Below are 25076 nucleotides of genomic sequence, written 5' to 3' on the forward strand. Positions count from 1 at the left end.
GCATATATGTATGTGCACCATGTGTGTATGTTTGTGTGTGTTTTCTAAGTATCCCTAATATAGTCATCTAAAGTATACTTTTCCTAAGCCTTGATGCTAGAAACCAATTAAAATATTTGTCTGTATATTTGAATATCAGGCCAACCTTGCAGAGAGGAGCCTCTGCTGAGCCTCAGAGCTTGGGGTGAAACCCTGGGGGAAGATCATCTAAGCACCAATTAACCCACATCTAACACCTGGGTCATAAGATGGCCATGAAGCAGATTGCTCTCATCTGATCTTCAAGTTATCCTCCAGAACCATTAACCATAGGTAAGCACTTCATAATTTTTAGCCATGAATAAGAAAAAAAAAAAAACATTTTCATTTCACTTAAACACTCCTATGGGACTATCGTCTATAGAGGCTTGATAGTTGAAGGTTTCTGCAATTCTTTACTTTCCTCAAACTTCAAAGTTAACAGAGAAGAGAATACCAGAAAGAAAACCATTCCCCAAGTAAGAGATCATAAAGTACAAAATGCTTCTGAATTTCTTTAATAAATCTTACTGTAATCCCCAAAACGTATGTCTTACAATGCATCCCATAAACTTGTGAATACATTCTACAGTGGTATGCACCCCCATATGGTTGGTAAGATTTCAAGATTTGAAACCTGATGGCCAGGGTCCAAACTCTATTCATTAACCTCATGACCTAGGGCCATCACCCTAACCACACTGCCTTCGTCCTGTCCCTTCTTCCTCATCTGGGCAACAGGAATGTTGGCAGTAACAGTGCCTACTTCCTAGGACTATTGTCATGAGGACTGTCATGAATTAATCCACCTTAATAGGCTTAGCACACTCTCTAGAGCATAAAAAAGGACCCAATATATGTAAACGAGGTTAACATTATACAAAGGAAAGAAACAATACTATAAATCATTTAAAGACGAGTTTTAAGTTTTAAATTGTTGTCAGCAGATCCCTGCTCCTACTTCCCACAGAGACACTGAGACAAGCTTTTTTTGAGAGGACTTTTAAGTAAAACATCTAGAGATAAAGGCACAGGCTAGCATACCCCAATTCAAATTACGTTCACACAAAATAATTTCTTGATGCTGACTGAAACTGTTGTCTTCTAAGACATTACCTTCTTTAAGCCCGAAAGCCTCAAAGTCTATAACTAGGAATGTAAGCAAATTAGAAGCCACTTTCTTTACACAGATTCCTCACTAACAAAATTCCACATCATGAACTTCTAATAATGTTTCTTGTCCACAGATTAATAATAACCAAGTTCAAAACCACATCATTTCCTTTTTCTGCCTCATTTCCTTCAAAGTGAAACATAATTCTTTCTTGGACCTAGAATAAAAATTTCCAGATTAACTAAGCAAATCGTTACCAGAAATGCAATTTTATAATACTACTATTTCAGGATACTCAAAACACATAAAACATCTGTGTGGTGTCTGTTAATACACAAAAATAACCTAAAAATGTGGTGTATACCACCTAAGTGGAAAATTGAGTCTATAACTAGAAGTGCAAACAGAAATCCACTCTAGAATCCATCAGTATTGTGTTTTGAAGTTCAGTTGGGAACATTTTAAGAACTGTGACACTTCCTTAAATCTTGGCCAGAGGTCAAAAACTGCTTGGCATGGATGTTTCATGTGCCCAACACAGTATTTTTTAAATTATTAAACTCAAATATTTTTAGGTGGGCCATGCCCTTTATTCACTCATAGGCCTTTAAAGGCGTTTTGTTTTGCAAACCTTAACTAAAGCCCATCCTTACAGAGAAGAGATCAAAAGATAACTGTTAGTTAAATGGGTAACTCACTGATGTCCTAATAAAGGCCAGAGACTTGGAAAATTAAGGGTACTAACAGTATCATTCAGAAATTCTTATAGTTTGCTTGTTGTGTTAATTTTAAGTATATGCTTTCGGTGTATGTATCTAACAGTGGCTTATTCGATTAGGACAGCTGAGCTGAACTGTTAAAATTCGATAGCTAGATTCTAAAAGAAACCAGGAAATAGAGAATTTTTAAAAACATGTTCTTGTGATATGAAAATTTGGGCTAAAATCCAAATTTTACATTATTTTCAAGAAATTAATTGCATTCAGTCAACAGTTGGTTTTTCCTCAAATAAAAGGAAATGAATTTGCTCGATGCAATATTTAAAGAGGAACTAGCTCCTACTGATGCATTTCCATGAATATTTATATATATACACACATAGAGACACGCACGTATATACACGCACTCAGAGTAGGGACTGAGCCCAACTATATACCTCTCAATTCTTTTCAGTTCCATTGTACTCTCTGGGAGATTCTATTCCACTTACAAATTAAAAATTAAGCCTGAGTCTGGGAGCCAAACAAGAGAACACTGGAGAGGACTTCCTAAAGCATTAGTTCGTGCATCACTCCAAAGATATTATGTTTTAGGCACTGATGAGGCACAAGCTAGCTGGCTTTAGAGTCAAAATATTATTAGTTAGGCGTCCTTTTCAAATTAACAAGGAGGAAGGCTTCCATTCAGACAGCCCCAGTAAGTACACCCTTGTCTCCAGCTTCTTCAGAACACAAATACAAGGCACCCTGGAGTGAATTTGCTTCTGGGGGCCGTGCGCCTGAACTCTCCTGGATCAGTCTTTCTGAAGGTTCTGGCGAATTCTCCCTCCATCTTGGACTTGAGTGCTGTTGGGAGACTTCCCAGAGCGAAGGACATGGAGAAGGGAACCCCAGAGCAGACCGTGAGAGAGGATCCTCTTGAAGGCCTACTTCTTGGATACACCTGTTGGAAAGCACTTCTTTCTCTTTGGAATTCCGCCATTTCATTCTTCTGTTCTGAAACCAAATTTTCACCTATTGACAAAATAATTGGACAAAACGATCACTTATTCCATGTTACTTCACTTCAGTATTTTAAACTTTAATTTCTCCTAGTGTACCTTCTATGAAATACCTTATTATGACAGCCAGCCTAGCAAAGTCCTTATCACTTTTCACTGGGCTCCTTCAAAAATATCTGAGAAATTACTTTAGCATAATATCCACACACTTATGAAACAAAACGACTGTGATAAATTGGTTACATCCTATAAGTATGATGTCTGATTTAACTCTCAATAGTTTAAAACATCATTTAGGCAATGCTAATTTATTTATAAAAAGGAAATGCCATTGACTAGTAATAATGTTTATTTTGTGCCAGGTGTCAAGGCATGCATGTTACGCCGAATACATAACTTAATCCTCACGGTGAATGCAAGAAGTCCTCATTTCACACGTATGAAAACTGGGGTTCAGAGTGATAAACCAGTTCAAAGTCATAGAACTAGTAAAATGGAAGCACTTAGAACAGAATCCAAGACTGTGCTACTCCAGTGCCCAGGCTCTTATAACATTTAGATTTCATCAGGAACTTCTAGAAAACTAAATTAAGAATACATTTTATAATGTTTTGATCAATTCCAGGCTTTATACAGTTTCCAAGTTTGATTAGTCTAAGGATTTATCAAACTTGAAGAATTAGGCTCAATAAACAGCAACCAATTGTACTTATGATAGTGGTTTCTAATTTGAGCCATATTCCACCTCACCCTACTGGAGTCTGTCTTTACTACTAACTTCTGTCTTTATCTGCTACATAGTCAACTGTGCCTGGTCAGAAAACTTCACAACAGGTTTCCTGACATCTCAAAATCCAATCACATTATTTTCCTGAGCATTACACTGCATCTTTACATGAACAATTTAGTGGATTTCTATTTTTAAAACAAAAACTAGAAAATTCTACATAAAAAAAATCATTGAAGTATTACCAAGTATTTCTCCCAATGAAGGAAAAAATTGAGATGGTCTTTTCAGATTGGGAAAACAATTTCTTCATTCTTTCAACCTGACTGGCAATTTCAAAATGGCTACAAAGAACCTGACCCCAGGCAAGTGAGTCCAAAAGACTGCCATCTCAGTTACAATCCTGTGGTTAAGGCTTTTCATAAGAAAACAGTACTAATGTGTACATACCAGAGCATTTGGTTCTATTCATGAACTCATTTATTATTTGTGGTGAATATTTACTCCTAGAAAGCCTGCCAAGTATTTCTAGTGGGCTTTCACTAAGACATTTATTTGTGCCCACTGGTGCCACATTCATTATTTTCTTTTTCCCGTCGCTTTTCTGCATATCAAGAGTTGTTTCTGGGTGATATCTCAGTGAAAAAAAAAACATCAAAAAAGTTCCTTCACAATCAACAGTATTGAAACAAAGGTACATATTTGGGGAAAATCATAAATGAAAAGTTCTACCTCTCAACAAATACAAAAACAATTTCCAAATGGATTAAACAGCTAAACACAAAAACAAAAGTATAAAAGTTTTAGAAAAAACTAGAAGATATCATCACAGTCATGGAGAGGTGAATTTTTTTTTAAGCATGACATAAAACATTAAGGCCACAAAAGAAAAAAATAGAGCTGACAATATAAAAATGAGAAATTTCTGTGTAAATAAAGATACCACAAACATGAAAAAGCCACAAACTACTTTAAAGAATTAAAATCAGAGACTCAAAGAGATATTTGTGATCCATGTTCATGCATTATTCATAATAGCCAAAAGGCAGAAGCAACCAAAATGTCCACTGATGGGTGAATGCATAAACAAATGTGGTATATCCATACAATGGAATATTATTCAGCTTTAAAAGGTAAGGAAATTCTGACACGTGCTACAACATGGATGAACCCTGAAGATATGCTAAGTGAAATCAACCAATCACAAAAGGACAAATACAAATGATTCATTTGAAAGTACCTAGAACAGTCAAATTATAGGGACAGAAAGTGGTGGTTGCTAGGGGCTGGATTGAGGGAGAAATGGGGAGTCACTGCATAATGGATACAGAGTTTCAGTTTTACAAGATGAAAAAAGTTCTGGAGACTGAAGGTAGTCATGACTGTGCAACAACATGAACTAAGTACCTGATGCCACTAAACTGTACCCTCAGAAAAGGCTAAAATCATAAATTTTATGTTATGTATATGTTACCACAATGAAAGAAACCACCAACTTGGAGAGTCTGCAACGGCTGTAACAAGAAAATGTCACTAACTATAATATTCCAACTATTTTGATAACAGCTACAATAACTGCTACAAATAATACAGACAATAGCTAAAAAGTGGGAGCAATCCAAACACCCACCATGAGGATGGATAAACTGTGGTAAACCGTGTGATGGAATACTACACAGCCATGAGTCCCGATGAGCTACTACTGCTTGCAAAGATGTGAATGAATCTCACAAACACAATATTAAGGAAAAGAAGCCATATACCATAGAATTTGTACCGAATGATTCTGTTTATATAAACTACCCCCAAATAGGCAAAACTGATCTATGTTGTTAGAAGCCATGATAGTGGGTAGTCTCAGAAAAGGAAACAGTAACCGGGAGGGAATCTGCAAGGGACTACTGGCCTGGTGATAGGGTTCTACTACTTGATCTGGGTGTTGGTAACACAGATTATTTGTCCTCTCCTTCAGAAAATCAAGATATATGTAGGGAATAATCCCATTTATATATTTTTTATTTATATATTTATATATATTTATTTATATATATTTATATATATTTATTTATATATATTTATATATTTTATTTATATAAATATATTTATATTATTTATAATTAAATATTATTTTTATGTTATTTATTCATTTAATTTATTATTTATTTATTGTTTATTTTATTATATAATATTATTTATATAAAATATATTTATTTATTTATATTATATATATTTTTATATATTTATATATATATAAATGGGATTATTTCCTACATATATCTTGATATATATATATATATATATATATATATATATATGTATATATTTCCTAGGGAAAGGAAGCAGTTAAGGAGAAACACATACACATGCACACACAATTCTGGGTCTCAATTCTAGGTCCCTATTATAAAATCAAAGTAGATTCCTCATAGGGTCCCTGTGAGGATAAATGACATCAAATGTAAGGACACATGGTAATCATGGTGCGTTTGTGTTCATTTATTTTAAAGAAAAAGATAATATATGGTTCATCAAAGAAATTAAAACAAGAGCCATTTATAAATGACAGTAGTAAATGAAGGAGTTGGGTTGGAAAGGGAGGAGATGAGTTTTCATTTTTAACTTTACCAATTTCCCCTTTGTTTGAAATGCCATGTGTTGTGTAGTTAGATGTATATGCAAATAAGAAAATGTGAAATTACTTCTGAGATGTTCACCAAATTCAGTGACATAAAAAGTATTCATTCCTCAGGCACTTGAATTTTAAAAACAATACAATCAACTATGTAACACTATACACCTGTGAATGAGAACTAGACGATAACATACAAACAAGGAAAAGTTTGTTTTCTTGGAACGGACAGATTATGGTCATCCCCTCGTAAATATTCTCTGATATGCCTGCTGCATCCCCTTTCCAATAGTCTGTTCTTAAGAAGATGATATGTACTGGGGTGCCTGGGTGGCTCAGTCAGTTGGACGTCCAACCGACTCAACTTTGGCTCAGGTCAGGATCTCACGGTTCTCAACGTGCAAGTCCCACACTGGGCTTTGCACAGATAGTGCAGAGCCTGCTTTTAATTCTCTGTCTCCCTCTTTCTCTCTGCCCCTCCCCGCTAGCGCTCGCACTCTCCCTCTCTCTCTCTCTCTCAAAAATAGATAAGCATTAAAAAATTAAAAAAAAAAAGATGACATGTACTATCAAAGATGTTCACATGGTCTCAGAGCACTGTGAGATCAAACCTAGCCACGTTTCCTGTTTTAACACTTACTTCAAGTTCTGACTCAACCTCCCCAACCTGCACAGTTTCTCCCCTCTAACTCTGGAGACTTTTATCCATATCAGTGAGACGCAGGTGGGTCCTACTGAGCTTCTGTGCCTCCTTAGTCAGGCCCAACAATTCCTCTAAGGATGAGACAGTTCCATCACTAGACTCCCCAGGGGTATAGGGACCAGTCATATGGCTGTCCTCCCCAGACATGGAGATTAACATAAGGCTCCAGAGAGATACGTAACTTTGAGGACCACTGACCTAGCTCCTTTATTTGGCAGTATATCTAACCTTCCAGGTGATGTCTCCTATGTTATTGTCTCATAACATAGGAGACAATATTATCTAACTGTTATTATCTAACTGTTCATGACCTTCTGCTTCATTTTTCCAGCTGCTCATGTAAATTCCTGCGTGCGAAGAGTGTATCTCAATCAGTCCTTATCAACACTCCTTGCTGCCCACTTCGCACAGTGTCTTGCACGCAGCTGATTTATCTATCACATACACAGAATGGCTCAGTGACATAGAATTCCTACATTTGTCCCTGTTTTTGAAGTGAGAAACTGAGGCATAGAGCGGTCAATTAAGGTTAGGGACCTCATTAGTACCACACAATGAGGAAAGCACAGACTGGCTGATCCAGGCCAATTATACTCTACCACACCACGTAATGCTTCCCACAACTAGAAGCAGTTGGGCGTGGGGGGAGGGACAGATCACTTCCCTAGGGAAAGGAAGCAGTTAAAGAGAAAGAAAGAAAGGTTAAGGAGAGTTTCATCCAAAAATAACTGGTTTAATAAAATCCAAAGTTAGAAACCAGGTCATTTGTACCGAGGGAAGAACAGGTGAGCACAGTGGTTAACACAGGGACTGTGCTAACAACTTCAGTGCCTTGAAGCTAATTCAAAAAATCCAGGTGGATTGTAGCCTTGCATCACAAAAGCCAGCTTTGCAGATGGACTACCTGCTACATTTCAACTGCTGCCATCCCTCTTATTCAAGTGCCTTGTGCAGTGAACATGCGGCACAACCATACAGGATAGCACCAGGTGGAGGAGAACACAACTCCAGAGTCAGGTAACCTGGGGTGAGAGCCCAATTCCCAAGCAGCTTCACTACGTGACATCAGACTTATCTGTGTTCACTTCTCTACATTTTCTCATCTAGAAAATGAGAATGATTACAGTGCTTATTTCACATGGTGATTATAAAATGATTAAATAGTCCAATACTAGTGGCTTAATGTACAAGAAAGGTTTGTAAGTGTTGCAACTATGAAACGACTTTACTGTGCTTGACATAAGCCCAAAATGCAGAGTAATGAGATCTAGTTAGAGATATTTATGAGTCACATTTGGGAATGGATTTGGGATTGGAAATGAAGAAAAAGGGAAATCGGTTCCTGCTTTTGTAGAACATTATGTAGTCTACTCTGAAACCAGAGCAAACAATTAATGATACAAATGCCACATCATTAGTGTTTCTCTTCATTTAGGAAGATTTAAGCATGCAAAAACCTAGACCTCTCAGCAAATGGACCTATTTCCAAATAGAAATTGTGATATGTATTTCCACCCACTAAAAAATTGCGAAAATCATTTCAATAGCACTTTAGGGTCCAGCACCATACCTAGTACAACAGATATTTGCCAAACGCATGGGTTTCATTGTATTCCTTCAGAAATCAGGAGCAGTGGACATCTTCCTGCTCATTAGTACCTGTGATTCCTTTAGTCCCAAGCTGATGGCAAGTTTCTTTCGGTCTGTTTTGCTGATATATTTCTGCTTCTGAAACATTTTCTCCAGAGCCTTTCTCTGATCCTCAGAAAAAACAGCTCTTCTTAAAATACCCCGCCGAGCTTTGGAGTTCGAGTCCTGGGTCAGGAGGGACAGCACATTCTCTTCTCCTAGAGGGGGAAGACATATACAAAACCTGGTTAGCTTTATTAGTAAGGAGAAGTCAGTCTGCCTTTCCCAGGACAGCATCTTCCTTCTCTGTACTATGGCCAAACACTCTCATCTCTGAACTCTGCACACTTTGAGCAGTGTTTCTTCCGTGTTTTTGGTCATGGACTCCATTGAGAATCTGATAAATGCCCTTCGCTCCCCAATGAGATAAAAGTACATCTGCTCGCCCTCCCAATTTGGGTGCCATGTTAGAAAGTCCATGGTCCCATGGGGTGCCTGGGTGGCTCAGTTGGTTAAGTGTCCGACTTCAACTCAGGTCATGATCTCATGGTTCATGAGTTCGAGCCCCGCGTCGGGCTCTGTGCTGACAGCTCAGAGCCTAGAGCCTGCTTCAGATTCTGTTTCCCTCTCTCTCTGTGCCCCCTCCCCACCACTCATGCTCTCTCTTTCTCTCAAAAATAAACATTAAAAATTTTTAAATTTTTCTCTACTTCTTCATTTATTTATTCATTTGTTTTCTCTCTCAACAAAGTTTGAACACTTACCATATGCCAGGCCGTCTGCTCAATGCTACACATTGAGAAACAAGATAAATGTATTTTATTGTATGCATTACCTGTAAGATTTAGTGGAAGGCATTTATTTTTATTTATTTTATTTTTAATTTTTTAAAACTACTTATTTTGAAATAAAATAAATAGCTTTTGAATTTTCAGTATTGTTCTTTTCTTCCTTTTTTTTTTTTTCCCAGAGAGAGCGCACGCAAGCAGTAGAGGGAGAGAAAATCTTCATCATGTTCCACCGGGAGGGCCTAGCATGGCCCAATGCAGGGTTCGATTTCCCGACCCTGAGATCATGACCTGAGCTGAAACAAGAGATGGATGCTCAACCGAATGAGCCACACAGGTGCCCCTGGAAGGCATTTACTCAACTAGCATCACAAATGTAAGGATGTATTCCTAAGGAGGCTGCCTTGGGAGCACAAAGCAAGGGTCTGATCTTAATCTGGGATGTCAAGGAAAGCTTACAGGAGTCTGAGATGTTCAATCTGAGAAAGGAAGTTTGGAAGACCCCCAATCACCACCACTCCCCAATCCAAGTGATCATCAACTCCTTCAGGTCAGAGATATTTACTACTTTTTCTGCCTTTTGCACAACTGGTTCCCACCCTCTGAGAGTTTACTTCATCATTCACCATTTATTCATTCATTCATTCATTTGGCTTTCCAGCTGTGATAGGCAGAACAATGGCCTTCCCAAAGATTACATACTATGTATGTTCCCTAGAACCTGTAAATATATCTTATTACATTACAAGGGAAAAGTAAGGTTCCAAGTGTAGTATCAGTTGCTAATCAACTGACCTTGAGATTAGAAGACATCCTGGGGTATTCTAGGGTATCCAGGTGTGCCTAATGTGATCACAAGGGTCCTTATGAGTGGAAGAAGGAGAAAAACAAGGAAGTCATAGTCAGAGATTTACTCTCTCTGATGCTACACTCTTGCTTTGAAGATGAAGGAAGTGGCCACAAACCAAGAAATGCAGGCGGCCACTAGAAACAGGGACAGGCAACAAACAAATTCTCCCCAAGAGCCTCCAGAAGGAACACAGCCCTGCTGACACTTGGTTTTAGTCCAGTGAGACCCATTTAAGGCTACTGAACCCCATAAATATAAGATAATAAGCTTCTATTGTTTTAAGACAGGAGATTTGCAGAAATTTGTTACCACAGCAAAAGGACACTGATACCTGGTATCAGACTAACTGAGCTTATTTGAGGAAACCAGACACAGCACATGGTCCCTGCCCTTAAGGAGCTCACCTTCTCATGGGAGCACTGACACATGAACACCACAGCAGAATATAAGCACCAGTGGAGCAGGGACTCCAGTTTATGGCTATAGCTGGTATGCATTCTGGTGCTTAATAATTATTTCTTTAAAAATTTTTTTTAATGTTTGTTTATTTCTGAAAGAGAGAGAGAGTGTGATTGGGGAAGGGACAGAGAGACAGAGGGAGAAACAGAATCTGAAGCAGGCTCCAGGCTCTGAGCTGTCAGCACACAGCCTGATGCAGGGCTCGAACTCATGAGCCATGAGATCATGACCTGAGCCAAAGTCAGATGCTCCACAGACTGAGCGAGCAACCCAGGCGCCCCAATAATTACATCTAAATAAAAAACCAAATGAATGCCTTAAGCCCTAGAATAGAATGCTCTATGAAATTCTCTGGTATCGTAAAGGAGGAAGTAATTAGTTCAGAGAAAGCAGGTTGAGCCAAGTCTAAAAGAACAATCCAGTTCAAGAGAGAAAGAACCAAGGCCAACCTAAGCAGAGTGACTGCATGTCTAAAAGCACTAAGGCACACCTATAAATACAGAGAACAAACTGATGGTTGCCAAAGGTGAGAGGGGTGAAGGGCTGGGCAAAATGAGTTAAGGGGAGTAGGTAATACAGGCTTCCAGTTATGGAATGAGTAAATTATGAAAATAAAAGGCACAGCACAAGGAATATAGTCAATGATATTGTAACAGTAATGTATCGGGACAGATGGTAGCTATGCTTGTGGCAAACACAGCATAATGTATAAACTTGTTGAATCACTGTGTTATACACCTGAAACTAATATAACCTCGTGTGTCAACTACACTCAACATTTTTCTAAAAAGCATTAAGGCATGAAGTAATAAAGTTTATCTGAGGAAAAGTAAACAGTCTTCAAGGCTGGGGAAAGGCATGAAGCAGCAGGTGCAAGCTGGCACCCTTATCCAGCCTGCAGATGGGCTTTGCTGGTCTTAGAATTCCGATTGAGCTGTCCACATTTCATAACTAGGAGATTTCATGTGAAGTCCAGGTTTCTGACATCTCTTCAAAGGGAACCACACTAGGCTCACCTTCCCAGAAAGTAAAGAGCTACCAGAGAACGCAGCAGGTGCCCCCTCTTGATGGAACATGTGGCCCCCAGTCTGTCACAGCCTCACCCAGCTTACCAGGCTCTTGAAGACATTTGGACCTTTGACATAGAGATTAGAGTGGAATGGGGCCAGAGCATAGAAGATTATAAGAGTCTGGGACATTATCCAACAGTAGTGAAAATCAAGAGGAGATGTTTAATCAGGGTGTGACATGATAATGATAAACACACAGTACTCTGTACCATTATATTTACTCTGTGTTAAGCCACTGACACACATTAATTCATTTAATCCTCCCAACCTATGCCATCAACATTACATACTATTAATCTCCCCATTTTACAGATGAATAAAATGAAGATCAGATAGTTTAAAAAACTTTGTCCAAGGGCACATGGCTAGGGTTTCAAACCCAAAACAACTCATTTCAAAACAAAGGCTCCCAACCCTACACGATATATTCTAACACAATGTGACTTATATTTTAGGAAAAAAGTGTCAACAAATGAATAAATCTTGTCAAATCTCCTTCTGCAATATGATACTTCCTTTCCTATTGGCTAAAAGATTGCAGATCATCTCCCAATGTGTCTCTCAGCCCTGGTTTATGTCTCATTCTGGTTCCTCCTCGCATTGCTAGAAGGACCACTGGCCTCTCCCTCTTTCCTTCCAGCTCTGTTACACTTGCATCTCCTTAGAAATGCCATAGCTTCTGGGATGTAATCCAGCCTAATTCTTTGCAAAGGTCTGCTTTTACTGATGCTCTATCCATCCATTCTATCATGAGATCTTGGTTAGTTTTCCATCTAGAGCATCATTTCTTTCTTTTGCCTGTCACATGCCAAGGCCATATCTTGAAGTCATGTTTTAACAACTGCATTCACTATTTATCAAAGATTTAAGTAGCTTTATGAACTCTTGGTCAATAAAAAAAATATATCTCAATATGTTCTTTTTCTAAATGCTCTTCTCTGAATTTTTCTTGGTATAGAGACTATGGAATTGGCCCTCCTGCCAACAGGGACTCAACTGTTGGGATGATGTCTCTCCAGGACAAAGGACTTTGAAATATGAGATACAGAAGAACTGGGCTTGGATCACTGCACTTATCTGTATGACTTAAAGCAAGTCACTCAGCTTCTTTCAGCTTATCTTACAGGGTTGCTCTAAGGATTTGATGACATAATACAAGAAAATTTCAGTGCCTAGCCCACAGTAAGCATCCCACAAATCTACCCATTTCCATTTGTTAGATTTCATTTGATTCTTTTTCTTAAAGTTTATTTATTTGGGGGGGGGGTCGGGGGGAAGCACAGAGAGAGGGAGACAGAGAATCCCAAGCAGGCTCTGTGCTGTCAGCACACAGCCTAATGCAAGGGCTCGAACTCACAAACCATGACCTGAACTGAAATCAAGTCAGATGCTTAACTGACTGAGGCACCAGGTGCCCCAGATTTCATTTGATTCTTATAAGAACCATATGGCACAGACATCCTCTGTATAGACGAAGAGGACCTTGTGAATCAAAATTCTTGGCTCCTTCCTCTGGCCCACACTGTTTCTTTACCCAGATGTTACAACATGTCAAAATGGAAGGGAGGAAACTTATAAAAGCCAGGGTTCCTGTCTGTGACTACAGGCTTCTGCCCCCTGTCCTGGACCTGTCTGTGAGCCTGACTACATGGTATCTCCCATACAGCCTAATAACTGTGTCCTCAAATTTAGCATGCCCTATCACTTGATTTTTTTATTCTGGCATTTTTAATTTGTTAATGTATATAATCTATCATTATAACAGCCATATGTATTAAAAATTGGGGGAAAAACTAAATATGCAAAGGTAAAGAAACGTATATGTATATTATACTATATCCACTTGGTGAAATTATTTAAAGAACTATGAAGATCAAGCAGCAGCAAAGAAAATCTGCTTTAATGCGTATGATAAGATCCATACTATGCTTACAACTAGATTCAAATGCAGGGAAAAAAAAGACTGAAAAAGCAAAAATAAATACTGAAATAGGGTACTGTACAGTTACGGGCAAATAATTCATATCTATTCTGCATTTTAAGTGTGGTCCTATTTTCTAAGGAAAACAAGCAAACACTATAGCAACCTTTTTGGGAATAATCTGGTGGAGTGATTGAGATGTCACTGAGTGACAAGTGAAGATGAATCCAATCCATCCTTCAGGTGCTCACAGTTGATAAGTGAAGATCAATCCATCCTTCAGGTGATCACAGTTGATAAGGAGAGGTCCAAGAAATATACAGACAGCCACAGTGAGATAAATAACCACAGACCACAGCAGAGAAAGTATTTAAGAGCCAGATGAGAAGCCACTTAGACTTGGAAGCTAACAGAGTAAGTCCTGAGAGAGAGGAACAGCTAGAAGAATAGCAATTCCTCTTGCTGGCAGCCTAGACAAAGGCAGGCAGAGCAGAGGGATTAGCATTTGCAGACTCACAAGTGAGAGGAGGACATGGCAAAACACGGTGGATCTGGAATCTCACACAGCTTGGTATCTCCAGACTGTGGGGTATGAATGGCAGAAACACAGGAGATAGCTAGATAGGTATATTAGGGCCCTGGTGGGGGCAGGGGGAAGGTTTTGCCTGAAAGAAGTTTATGCTGTAACTTACCCTAGAGGAAAGCCTTTCAAGGAGCACCTAAAATGCTGCTACACAGCACTGTAGAAAGGCCTGTATTTTCTGAGCTAATAAAGCTTTTCATATCTATGGGGAAATGCACAGCAAATTTATGGACCCTACAAGCCTAATTTTTAAAAATCTACATACATTTTTTTCTCAGCAGAGATTTTATAAGTAAGGACCATGATTCTCCCTCCTTTAGCCCCTTCTTCACCAAGGTCTACAAGTTTAAATAAAACAATGGGGTAACACATTTCAATATCCCTAAAACTTGTATTAGAAACTCATACGTTTTCCTATAGAACTATTTTCAAGTAAAGACAAAGAAGATTCCCATTGAGAAAATCTACAAATAAATTATTCTCTCCAATGTGGTAAGTACTAACATTTTGGAAGTCATGGACCCAAACCAGACTCAATCTCTGAGAAATCTGGAGTGGTTATGAAGGTCAAAGGGTTAACTCCTGGACCTGGCACCCTACAGACCTACAGTGAATATGATACAACTAATGAACAAGCAAAAAAATACAGCAAAGATAAAGACTATGACATTCTTCCTTTCTTTGCTAGCTACCTGGTTTCTTTTAGCACTCCTCTCAATACACAAATCCTGCTGGTTTTCATTAGGTGATATGCCTTAGGTTCCTACTAAAAGAATATTTATGATAAGATGCTACTTATACCGTTGATGCTCCTTTCCATGTCTCCCCACAGTCTTTTGTGGGCTCTCTCTGGATCTAACCATAAACCACACCACAGAACCTACACCACCTCCATTCCTTCTAAGTCTATGAATATGTGCTCAAGTCTCTGCCTGCAAAACAAACATACAGACTTTAAGAACTTGTTGGTGACTCAAAATTCTTTCAGAAACTACTAAACTGTTATAAGCAACAAACACCTAGTAGAACTATGTCTAAACTCATGACAAATGTCTGACTTGTATGGAAACTTCCAGGTGACAATAAATTAAATAAATAAATAAATAAATAAATAAATAAATAAAATAATATAATATAATATAAAAATAAAAATAAGCAGATATAGAGTTTAAGACACATAGAAAAGAGGCTTTAAAAGCCAGGGCCACCAATTCAATGTGCTACAGACTCTACCAATTTGGGAATATCACTATTTAAAATGTGGCTTCCATATATATGGGGCTCAACAGGTACTACTGTTATGTGCTCAGTACATACAGCATGTCATGTCATCTTTACAACAATCCCCAGAGGGAGGTATTACCATCCTAATTTTCCACAGGAAAAAAAACTAAGGTGCCAGAAAGTTAGGCTGTGCACTTGAAGTCAGTGAGACCAATCAATATTCTTTAAAATTATACCAAAGATTGTCAAAGTTATGAGTAGGTAAAGAGGTAAGGAGGTGAGAAGAGTCAGATTAAAGCGGCAGAGTGACCTAGGATAGAAAGTTTCAAAGGTGTGATTTCTGGATCCTAAAATGGCCCCAAGGACCATTCCCCAGAAAATCCCTGTGTGACATGGGCCTGGTGAAGGGCACTCCAACTGGAGGTGTGCTGTGTGTAAATGACACGTTCGTGGAGGAGAGGAAGGAGGGTGACAGAGAAACAGAGGAAGGAAGGTGACAGGAGGGTTGCATTATATAACTAATGGAACCCTTCATATTTTCACGTGTGGGGATGTAGTGTGTGTGTGTATGTGTGTGTGTGTGTGTGTGTGTGTGTGTGTGTTTTATGTAATTCTTGTGGATTTGAGGCTTGAAAAAAGAAGATAGTGCCTTCCATGGCTCACCTTATTTAAACTAGAAGTCTACCTTCCAATCTCTATATAATCTAGTACTTGGAAATGCTGTATTATAACACTTCATTATCATATCATATTCATTTGATTTAGTAAAAATCTTTCCCTTATATTAAGCCCAAATTCAATTTCCATTAAACTCCACTCATTGGTCCCAATTCTATCCTTTACATCTATACTGAATATGGTATATCTAATTTGGCAATAACTCTCATGTTCTCCTTATTCTCTTCTCCAGGCCAAAAAAATACTCAATCACTTTAGAAAATTCATGACCAGACATATAGATCCTTTGCAATTTTAGTTGCTGACTGCTTCCTGACCTGGTTTTTATTTGCTCACTGTGCCTTTTAAAGTGGGGCTCTAGAACTAAACAGGTTCTAATAGGCTGTCTGACCATTAGAGTTTAGTAGGACTATTTATCTCCCTTGTTCTGGGCATTCTACTTCTAAACACATAATCCAACTGCCCCATATCATTCTGTAGACACATGCTGAGCCAAGAGTATAACCCTTCCCTTCTTTGTTCTGTTCAGCCAATTCTCTTTCCTCTATTCTGTACTTGTGCTCTTCTTCTGGGGAATCTCAAATCAGGACTTTATTAGCTGCCCTGTTAGAGGTCCCACTATGGTCAGGCAAGGGCTGCAGACAAGATCAGGAACAAGCACCCTATATCTCTAAGTAGCTCTGCTCCCCATCCCCCAGCCTCCACTACTTATGAACATTTGGGGAGAAAGGGAACTCCTTTCCTGGAAAGTTACTCAAATACTTTCACTGCCTCTGTAGAACCGTTGAATAGAGCCATCAACTTGGAAAATCTATTGTCTTTGAGTCTCCAACTCCTTTAAACATTCTTCCTGGTTGACCGACTGTCATTTATCTCTGGAACACCCCTCCCTTCACTATTGAGAAGTCAAAACCTATACTCAACTTACTGCATAAAACTGCTTAGGTTTTCAACAAAATAATCATGCTTCTTTCTTTATTAGCACAAAATGCTGCATCCCTCTGAAGATCTGAGAGTGCTAACAATAAATCCTCACAGAAGGACTGCTATAGGTCTTGTTGCTTTTCTCAGGGCACCCAGACTCCAGCTGAGAACAGTGAAAGAGAACACAGGCAGGTCAGGTGGCAAGAATACTAATCAGAGCATCGCCCATCTTTGGCAGTGACGCTCAAGACCAACCTACGTTCACAATAATAAAAGTAATGGCCCTTCCCTTCTGTAGTCAACAAAATCCTAAATTTGAATTTGGACAGTATGTGATGTTCTTTTAAGTTTCACAAAGAAGAGGAAATAGCAAAATGATCTTAAGATGTAGAACAGAAGTTCATTTCCCAAGGAAGAGGCAGAGCAGTTTGTCCCAGAATATTTTCCTCCTTGTATTTTCATACTACTACTCTAAATTTAAACTTTGTCTTTTAATGCATAGAATTGTTGAACGATCACATGCAAGTTGAGTACTCAAAGACAAAATGAAATAATTATCTGATTAATTCAATTAGCCATTCTACCTAATTAAGACTCCCGCACTTTTTCAGGTGTTTTTTTTCCCTCCACAAGTTTCCATTTCATTTTAGCTGAGAAATGTGTGATTTTGAAAAGAACCTTATGGATGTAATATCAAAGATTTTCCTTCCACTGCTTTGGGGGAGGGGAGAACTTTTACCACTGCCTTTTAATGTTTCCCCACTGTAAGGGTTGTGCTTAAATAGCCTATTAAACTATTTATTATATGTGAGAAGGGCACTGGATGAATGATTGTTTCCACATTGCAACAACAAATCAATCATAAATCTAAAAGGTTAACAAGAAAAGCGAAATCAATTTTATACAAGTGAATCATGTTACAAGAGTCAAAATGATATTTTACTTGCTTGTTAGGAACCTGTTGATCCGATCCTACACTTTAGAAAGAGTGAAGTCAATTTTGTGAGGGCCACCGATTTCATTGCTTATTAAAATGTTTAGTATAAACCTTGATTTTGGCTGTCCACACATGTCAGCACATTTTGGTTGAAATTTAATACAAGATTACTTGGACAGTTCATTTTCCTCCGTCTGTGCAATGGAAAAAAAATGTAAATGCTTGGGCATAAAAACTGTTCTTATTATTAAAAAAAGAAGAAAAAAAAGAAAATCTAGTAAATGCCTTAAATAAAAAAAGATTACCGTGCAGATGTAAGCCTTATTAACGTTCTTTGGTATCATGGTTATTTATGTAAAATTCTTTATTGACAGCCTAAATCCACCATTTCATTATTATTTGCTGCTAATACGATGAACATTATAAACAAAAAAATAAAAAAGTCATTTCAGATTTACAACTAATGAGACACCAAAGTTTATTAAAAACACTTGTGGCATCTCTAAAGTGTTTTTAAAATGCCAACCTCAGAAATGGAGACAAACCAAGTACAGCATTCTCTATGCTTGATCTGAGCTGTGCTGATTTACCCCTTATATGTTTTATTAAATAAAAAAGATAAACATAGGACTTAATAGGCCTCTAGGGATAGATGCCACAATATATAACAGTTACGCCAAAGGCATAAAGTGGGAAGAACTGAGAGGCAGATGGAGGAAAATGAGTCTTGCTTAAAGTAATTTTTCAAGCAATTGAGAGTATGATGACGTTCTCTAGGAAATGTCTTTAGAATTACTTTTATGTGCTCTATTTATCAAACTGGCCTGGGCATTAGTGTAAAGTGTAAAGTAATTTACAGGGCTTAGAGACTTTCACCAAAACATTGCTATGAAATGAATAAACATATACACGCACACATACATGAATGTCCACCTGTTACGTGGGGGTTTTTTTCATATTTATTTTTTGAGGGGAGGGGGCAGAGAGAGAGAGAGAGAGAGAGAGAGGAGAGAGAGGAACAGAGGATCTGAAGCAGGCTTCCACGCTGACAGCAGTGAGCCCGGTGTGGGGCTCAAACTCGTTAGATCATGACCTGAGCCAAAGTCGGATGCGTAACCAGCTGAGCCACCCAGGTGCCCCTACACAGGGTTTTTTGTCCATTACGCTACATTGCCAGAGAGTCTTTAAAATAGAAGTCCAGTATGATATCAAAGGGAAGTAACGGAAACTAGGTGTGGGATCTCTTTTAATCTCTACCCCAGGAATGCAACACCAAAGATTTAATCTCAGAGACGCCACAATGCTATAGTAGCAGAGATTTGGGACTTACGTCTCTACTCCAGCAGCCTCTCCCTGCTACTCTAATATATGGTGACAAATGTCTCCTTAATTTGCACAACAGTTTTCAATTGCCCTCACAGGAGACCACCTTGAAGGAGCGAGTAAAAGGTTTAGTCATGGTTTCTATTTTTCTATTTGAATCAATACATTCTCATTAAATGGACAATTAATAGGTCACTTCCAAAATAGTGGTGTATCAGTCCTGGTTAATAAACGATCCCCAGAGTTGATAATGGGCCCTATGTATTCAGCAAGTCCTGTATACACTCAGCTCATCCACTAAATCCCTTTTCAGGTGGACAGGGTTATATGGGAAGATGAGCTAGAATGAGTCTATAAAAGTCAGTTTCATTCACTGCTTTATTTTTCAGTCAAGTGCTTTAAATGGTGTCCAGAAATTCACTTGGAATGTGAGACAGGAGAAAAGATGGACACACAGAGCCTTGCTTTATGACCATACAAAAGGGCAACTGACCCTTGCCCAAGCCTTTTCCATGTGAAATGGCTCCTAAAGTTCATCTGCACAGTGAAAAATCGTGGTGAGGTCGCGTGTGGATGAGTCAAGTGAAAGTGACGATTGGTCATGGGTCTGTCGCCCATTGTGGCTGGGTCCCTGCCATGTAAAGTGCTCTGTGGGAAAGTATCGGCCCCCTAAAGAGATGCTCAGAAGGCTGCAGCTCATTAAACGGCCAGCATTTGCTGCCTCACTTGTCAGGAATCATCCTGTTGAGCAACTGCTCTCCTGAAACATTCATAAAACACATTCACGGGAGGCAGCAGGGACCTGAATCCAACCGTGATAGAGCTCTGTACTTCAGGCTGACTCAACTCCTTCTATTTCACTTTCCACCTGACAGAGGGGTTAACCTGAATAAAAGTTTTCTCTGGGCAGTTGAAATAAATGTGCTGGCCTCTACTGGAGTAGAGTAGAGCTTACTGGACTTCATCACACACTCAGAATCTCTGCCTACAAACTCTTATTTGACCTAGAAATCTCAAGATCAAGGTGAACTTTATTTCTTTTTAGTTCGACATTGCTCTTTTTGAGTGTGTCTGTGTGTGCACGCATGCACTCTCTAAAAGTTTTTCAAAGTTGTTGTTCTCACTCCACCCCTGGACATTTTAAATTTTGAAATTTTTGAGGAAAAGTTCTCTTGAAAATATTTCCTACAACTCTGGTGGGTTCTTTTCAAGACCATAAAGAGGAAATATTTATCTCCTTTTACAATCTGGACAATTTTTATTATTTTCTATGAACACCTAGTGACTTTCTGTGTCACATTCTAAGTTGAATAGAAATTTTATACAGCACAATTTCTTAGCCTTCCTTCTTTCTTTTTTCTTCTCTAAATGAGTATTGCTACACGTTTCAGAAAGAGCCAAATCAGTCCCTCTGAGATCTTTTATATCAAATGGAAAACAAGTCACTTTCCTTGGTGTGTCAGCCCTGGGTTTCAATGCCATTAGAAACGGCTCACAATTGCTCAGTGTGCTGAGGTCTGATAAATCTCTGGAAACCTCCTGAATAGGATCGCTGTGATTTTTAGTGAGGATTTAGCTCCTTGCCATGGCATTACCAATTAGTTTTCCAGAGCACATTAAATCCTGCTGCTTTGGTTTACAGAATAACTGAGGCATTGCTGATGAAGCATAAAAACTTACTTGCAAAAGCAGTGGGGGATGCTGGGCGCCGACAGGACCCACCACAGCATGCAGAGTAGAATGGTGAGGCACTCAGGAAGAAAGGTTTGGAAGACGCTGCGGAGAAAGCATTGATCTCATTGATGAGCCATTTCTTTTAGACCATATTCAAAATTCTAGTTTCCCAAAAGTCACTGAGTAAAACACTCCATTTTCTGAGCCTTTACTTGGCTGGTTATAACTCTGACTGAAATTAACATTATTCTAAAGTAGCCGTTATCTGTCAAAGAGATTACCACACATTTAATCAAGATGTGGAAGATGCAGTGGAAAGACGAGATGATCAAAACCAAACCTATAATTTTCTGTGTGGTCCTAATTACAAGTAGTACATATCAAATACTCCTTCATTCACAATATCCTAGAGCAACACACAGGACAACTATCTGTGGTGATGAATGTCCTTTATCCCCACTGTCCAATATGGGATCTATTTCCCACATGGCTCCTGAGATATGTGGCTAACGTAACTGGGTAACTGAATTCTCAATTTAAGTTATTTTAAAATAAATACACTCGTGTGGCTAGGAGCTATCATATCATTGAATGGCACAGCTCAAGATATGATACTTACCGAGGAACAAATTGAAAGCAGAAAGTAAAAAATTAAATATAAAAACCAATTTGAATGTTATATGCTTAAGTTTAATTTTTTAGAAGAGATTATATTACTCTACTGTTTATTTTCAGAAAATTCTTCAAAATAGTTAGTTGGATTCCAAAGTGGTAAGAGATAATCTACTGAGCAATTCCATAACAAAACGTTTTTTTTTTTTTGTTCTGATCACTTTTACATGTTCAAAAGTATTTGAGAATAGCATTTTATCTCAAGAGAAACTAGTTAACCTGAAGGTATCTGTGTTTATAGTATAGGGATTTACCATATATCTGTTCTGCTCATTTTACTAAACTATACTATTCATAACGTTTTCAATACATGTACACGGAATAGGTATCATTACTCTTATAAGGAAAGAAATTTTAAATTCTGTTTCTCAGTAGATGATAAATAGCTAAAAAGGATGTCACAGAACATTAGTAATAGCTCTTCTTTACTGAGCACTTACTATATGTCAGGCTTTGGTTAAACACCTTAAATACCCCATGTCCTTTAGCATAATGAGATATAATATAAACGTGGGTGAAAGTTCCTGAAGGTGGACAACTTGCTTTTGCTATCGCATACCCAAAAGAGTACATAGCACATTGTAAATGTCAGCAAATTTTCAATAAATGAATGTATAAAACCAAGCCTAATAGTTCATTTTCTGTGTGGTCATAATTATAAGTAGTAATTAGTAAAACTAAGAAATAGGAAGCCTCTCTCGACCTTCTTACGAAGAGAATGAGGATCAGGAATGAACCCCTTCCCTGCTCCCCAGACACACCTTGAAATATAGTATCATCCATAACAGATGACCTTGAAATCTAGAACATGACTTGAAAATAAATATTTTTATAACTCTCCCTACATATTCAACGGCAACTTTTTTCTTATTTTAATCATATTTAGTGAATATTATTTTGATACGAATACCATACCTTTTTCAAGAACACAGTAATTTCAGACTTGTATTTTAACCAAGTGATAAGCATGTGTTTACTTTCGCCAATATTTTTGAAGGATATATCAAAATAAGTGTATTGCCCAATAAAAATTTAGGTTCTTAATGCCTTCAAATTGCAAATTAGTCATACATGCAGGTTTTTTTCTATAACATAATGGAAAGTTGCCAATATTCGTATTCTTAGTTTTTTAATATCCAAGTTTTCAAATAATAAAACGTTAGTCTTAATGATATTTCAAGGGGTGCCTGGCTGGCTCAGTCAGCGGAGCATGCAGCTCTTGATCTTCGGATTGTGAGTTCAAACCCCACATTCGGTGTAGAGATTACTTAAAAATAAAATCTTTTAAAAAATGATACTTTGAAAATATAGCAACTAAGCAAAGTATGAAAAGGAAATCCATCTTGGTGTTCAAAAAATTCTATAAAACTTAAAAAACTTTTTTTTCTAAATAGGCTCCATGCCCAACTTGGGGCTTGAACTCACCACCAGACCCTGAGATCAAGAATTGCACATTCCCAACTGAGCCAGCCAGGCACGCTATAAAACTTTTTAAAAATTTTACTGTTATCATAAACTGTTCTAACACTGACTATAAAACCACCAAAGAAAAGATAAATCATTTCACTTTAATATCTTATGAGAAAATGGCACTATTTAGGCAGAGTTACATTTTCCAGTATTCCAGGAATATCTGAAGTACTTTGAAAAATAAAAATCTATTTCTACATATAAAAATTGTCACATTATGTTGATTCTCAAGCATTTTCTGTTAAATTATTTCATCTCAAACACTCCATATAATTAAGTCACGGCTACTGTGCAGTTTGGCACAAAATACAATGCTGCATTTACATACATGTAATAACACATTTATCATGATAGCTGGAAAAAACACACATGAAATAAGCACACTAGTGATACTATTAAAATAACCATGCATTATAATACGTACAAATTACAAATTTTATCATTCTAGCCAAACTGTTTCTCAATCTAACCCTATGGCCTAAAAAATATAAAAATAAAAGATAAAAAAAAAATGAATGGCTCATTTGAGACAAGCAATCAATTAAATTCATTTGTGATAAACGAAGTTCTGAGATATACAATCTTAGTGTTAAATTTAACCAGAAGAAGTTTTCATTGAGTAGTTTGTTATATTACTATGTATTACCTTATCTTAATAGAGTGAAGCTATAATCAAAATGACATGCCATCTACAGTAATAAACTCTTGTGGCTAAGGAACTACATGTGACATGACCAGGCTTCAGGTTCTCTTGTGTAGAATTTCCTTACCATGTTAAAACATCTCTTTGACATACATATATTTACACAGTCAATTCATGGTTTCCATACATAAACACACCTTGTTGAAGCTGGTTTCTGTGAAAATTGTTGTGAAATTCCAATTAAGTGCTCCATTTTTTTTTTTTTTTACATGTGCCTACTTTGACATAAGTCAAATCCTCATCCAGCTGAACCTATGACTGCAGGGGTGTCAAATGGCACTAGGAAATAACCATTTTAAACAATGAAATGCATTAAAGATATATATATATATATATATATCACAATTTTAAATGTTTGTCAATCATATACTTTTTAAAGGAATAGCAAGAAAGGAAACTCAGCTGTGATGAAAACAAAGTAACAAGTTGATAGATGTGTTAAAACTTTTTTAAGTCTTTGAGAACTACTTAGAAGATGCTCTGAAAAGGACAGAAAATGCACTGCTATGAATTGAACACACGCTATCTCATCCACTCATTAGCATTCAACCTCAAATGGGTATGCATCTGGAATGTGAACACTGTTTTTTAATGTTTATTTATTTTTGAGAGAGACAGAGACAGGATGCGAGTGGGTAAGAGGCACAGAGAGAGGGAGACACAGAATCCGAAGCAGGCTCCAGGCCTTGAGCTGTCAGCACAGAGCCCGACGTGGGGCTCGAACTCACGAGCTGTGAGATCATGACCTGAGCTGAAGTCAAGACACTCAACCAACTGAGCCACCCAGGCACCCTGGCAATTTCTTTTTTAAAAAAGGACAAGAGAAACACAAATATTTTAGAATAATATTTAGTTATTAGCCACGAGAGATCAGGGTTTCATGCACAGATACTGCCAGTTATTCATAAGAGCTGGAGCCCAGAAAATGGACACACCTCCCAAGCTTTCCATAAGAGAAAATCAAATGGCCTTTCCTATCGAAAAAAAAAGTACACTGTCAGGTTCGGCATGATGTTAGGTTCTGTTAGCACAATACTTCAGGATACTCCGAATTCTGTATCTCACCAACAAACCTAATTTCCAGTTTCTGTGGAAATCTGTTACCAGTTACCAATAAATAACTTAAAACTTTTGGAACTAAACTGTCTGAATCCAAATGACTAAAATCACTTATTCACAGAAAACCTCATGAGCTTTTCACTTCTTAATAAGATATTCTGACTTATCTGGAGCCACAGAATCAAAATACCTATTAATTAT

At 37.8% G+C, this 25076-nt stretch overlaps 1 protein-coding gene across 1 annotated transcript in view; it reads right to left on the minus strand.

Moving 5' to 3' along the window:
- Positions 1 to 532: 532 nt before the first annotated feature.
- The window catches only part of DBX2 (developing brain homeobox 2), a 35249-nt gene continuing 10705 nt past the window's right edge, over positions 533 to 25076 (minus strand). Inside the window, exons 2-4 of the mRNA XM_042990809.1 lie at positions 20978 to 21073; positions 8571 to 8758; positions 533 to 2865 (exon numbers count right to left, since the gene is read on the minus strand). Coding sequence (XP_042846743.1) covers positions 2536 to 2865; positions 8571 to 8758; positions 20978 to 21073 — 614 coding nt within the window. The 3' untranslated portion in view covers positions 533 to 2535. The remainder of the gene's footprint in view (positions 2866 to 8570; positions 8759 to 20977; positions 21074 to 25076) is intronic.

The sequence above is a fragment of the Panthera tigris genome, chromosome B4, assembly GCF_018350195.1.
Source record: "Panthera tigris isolate Pti1 chromosome B4, P.tigris_Pti1_mat1.1, whole genome shotgun sequence".
Taxonomy (NCBI): domain Eukaryota; kingdom Metazoa; phylum Chordata; class Mammalia; order Carnivora; family Felidae; genus Panthera; species Panthera tigris.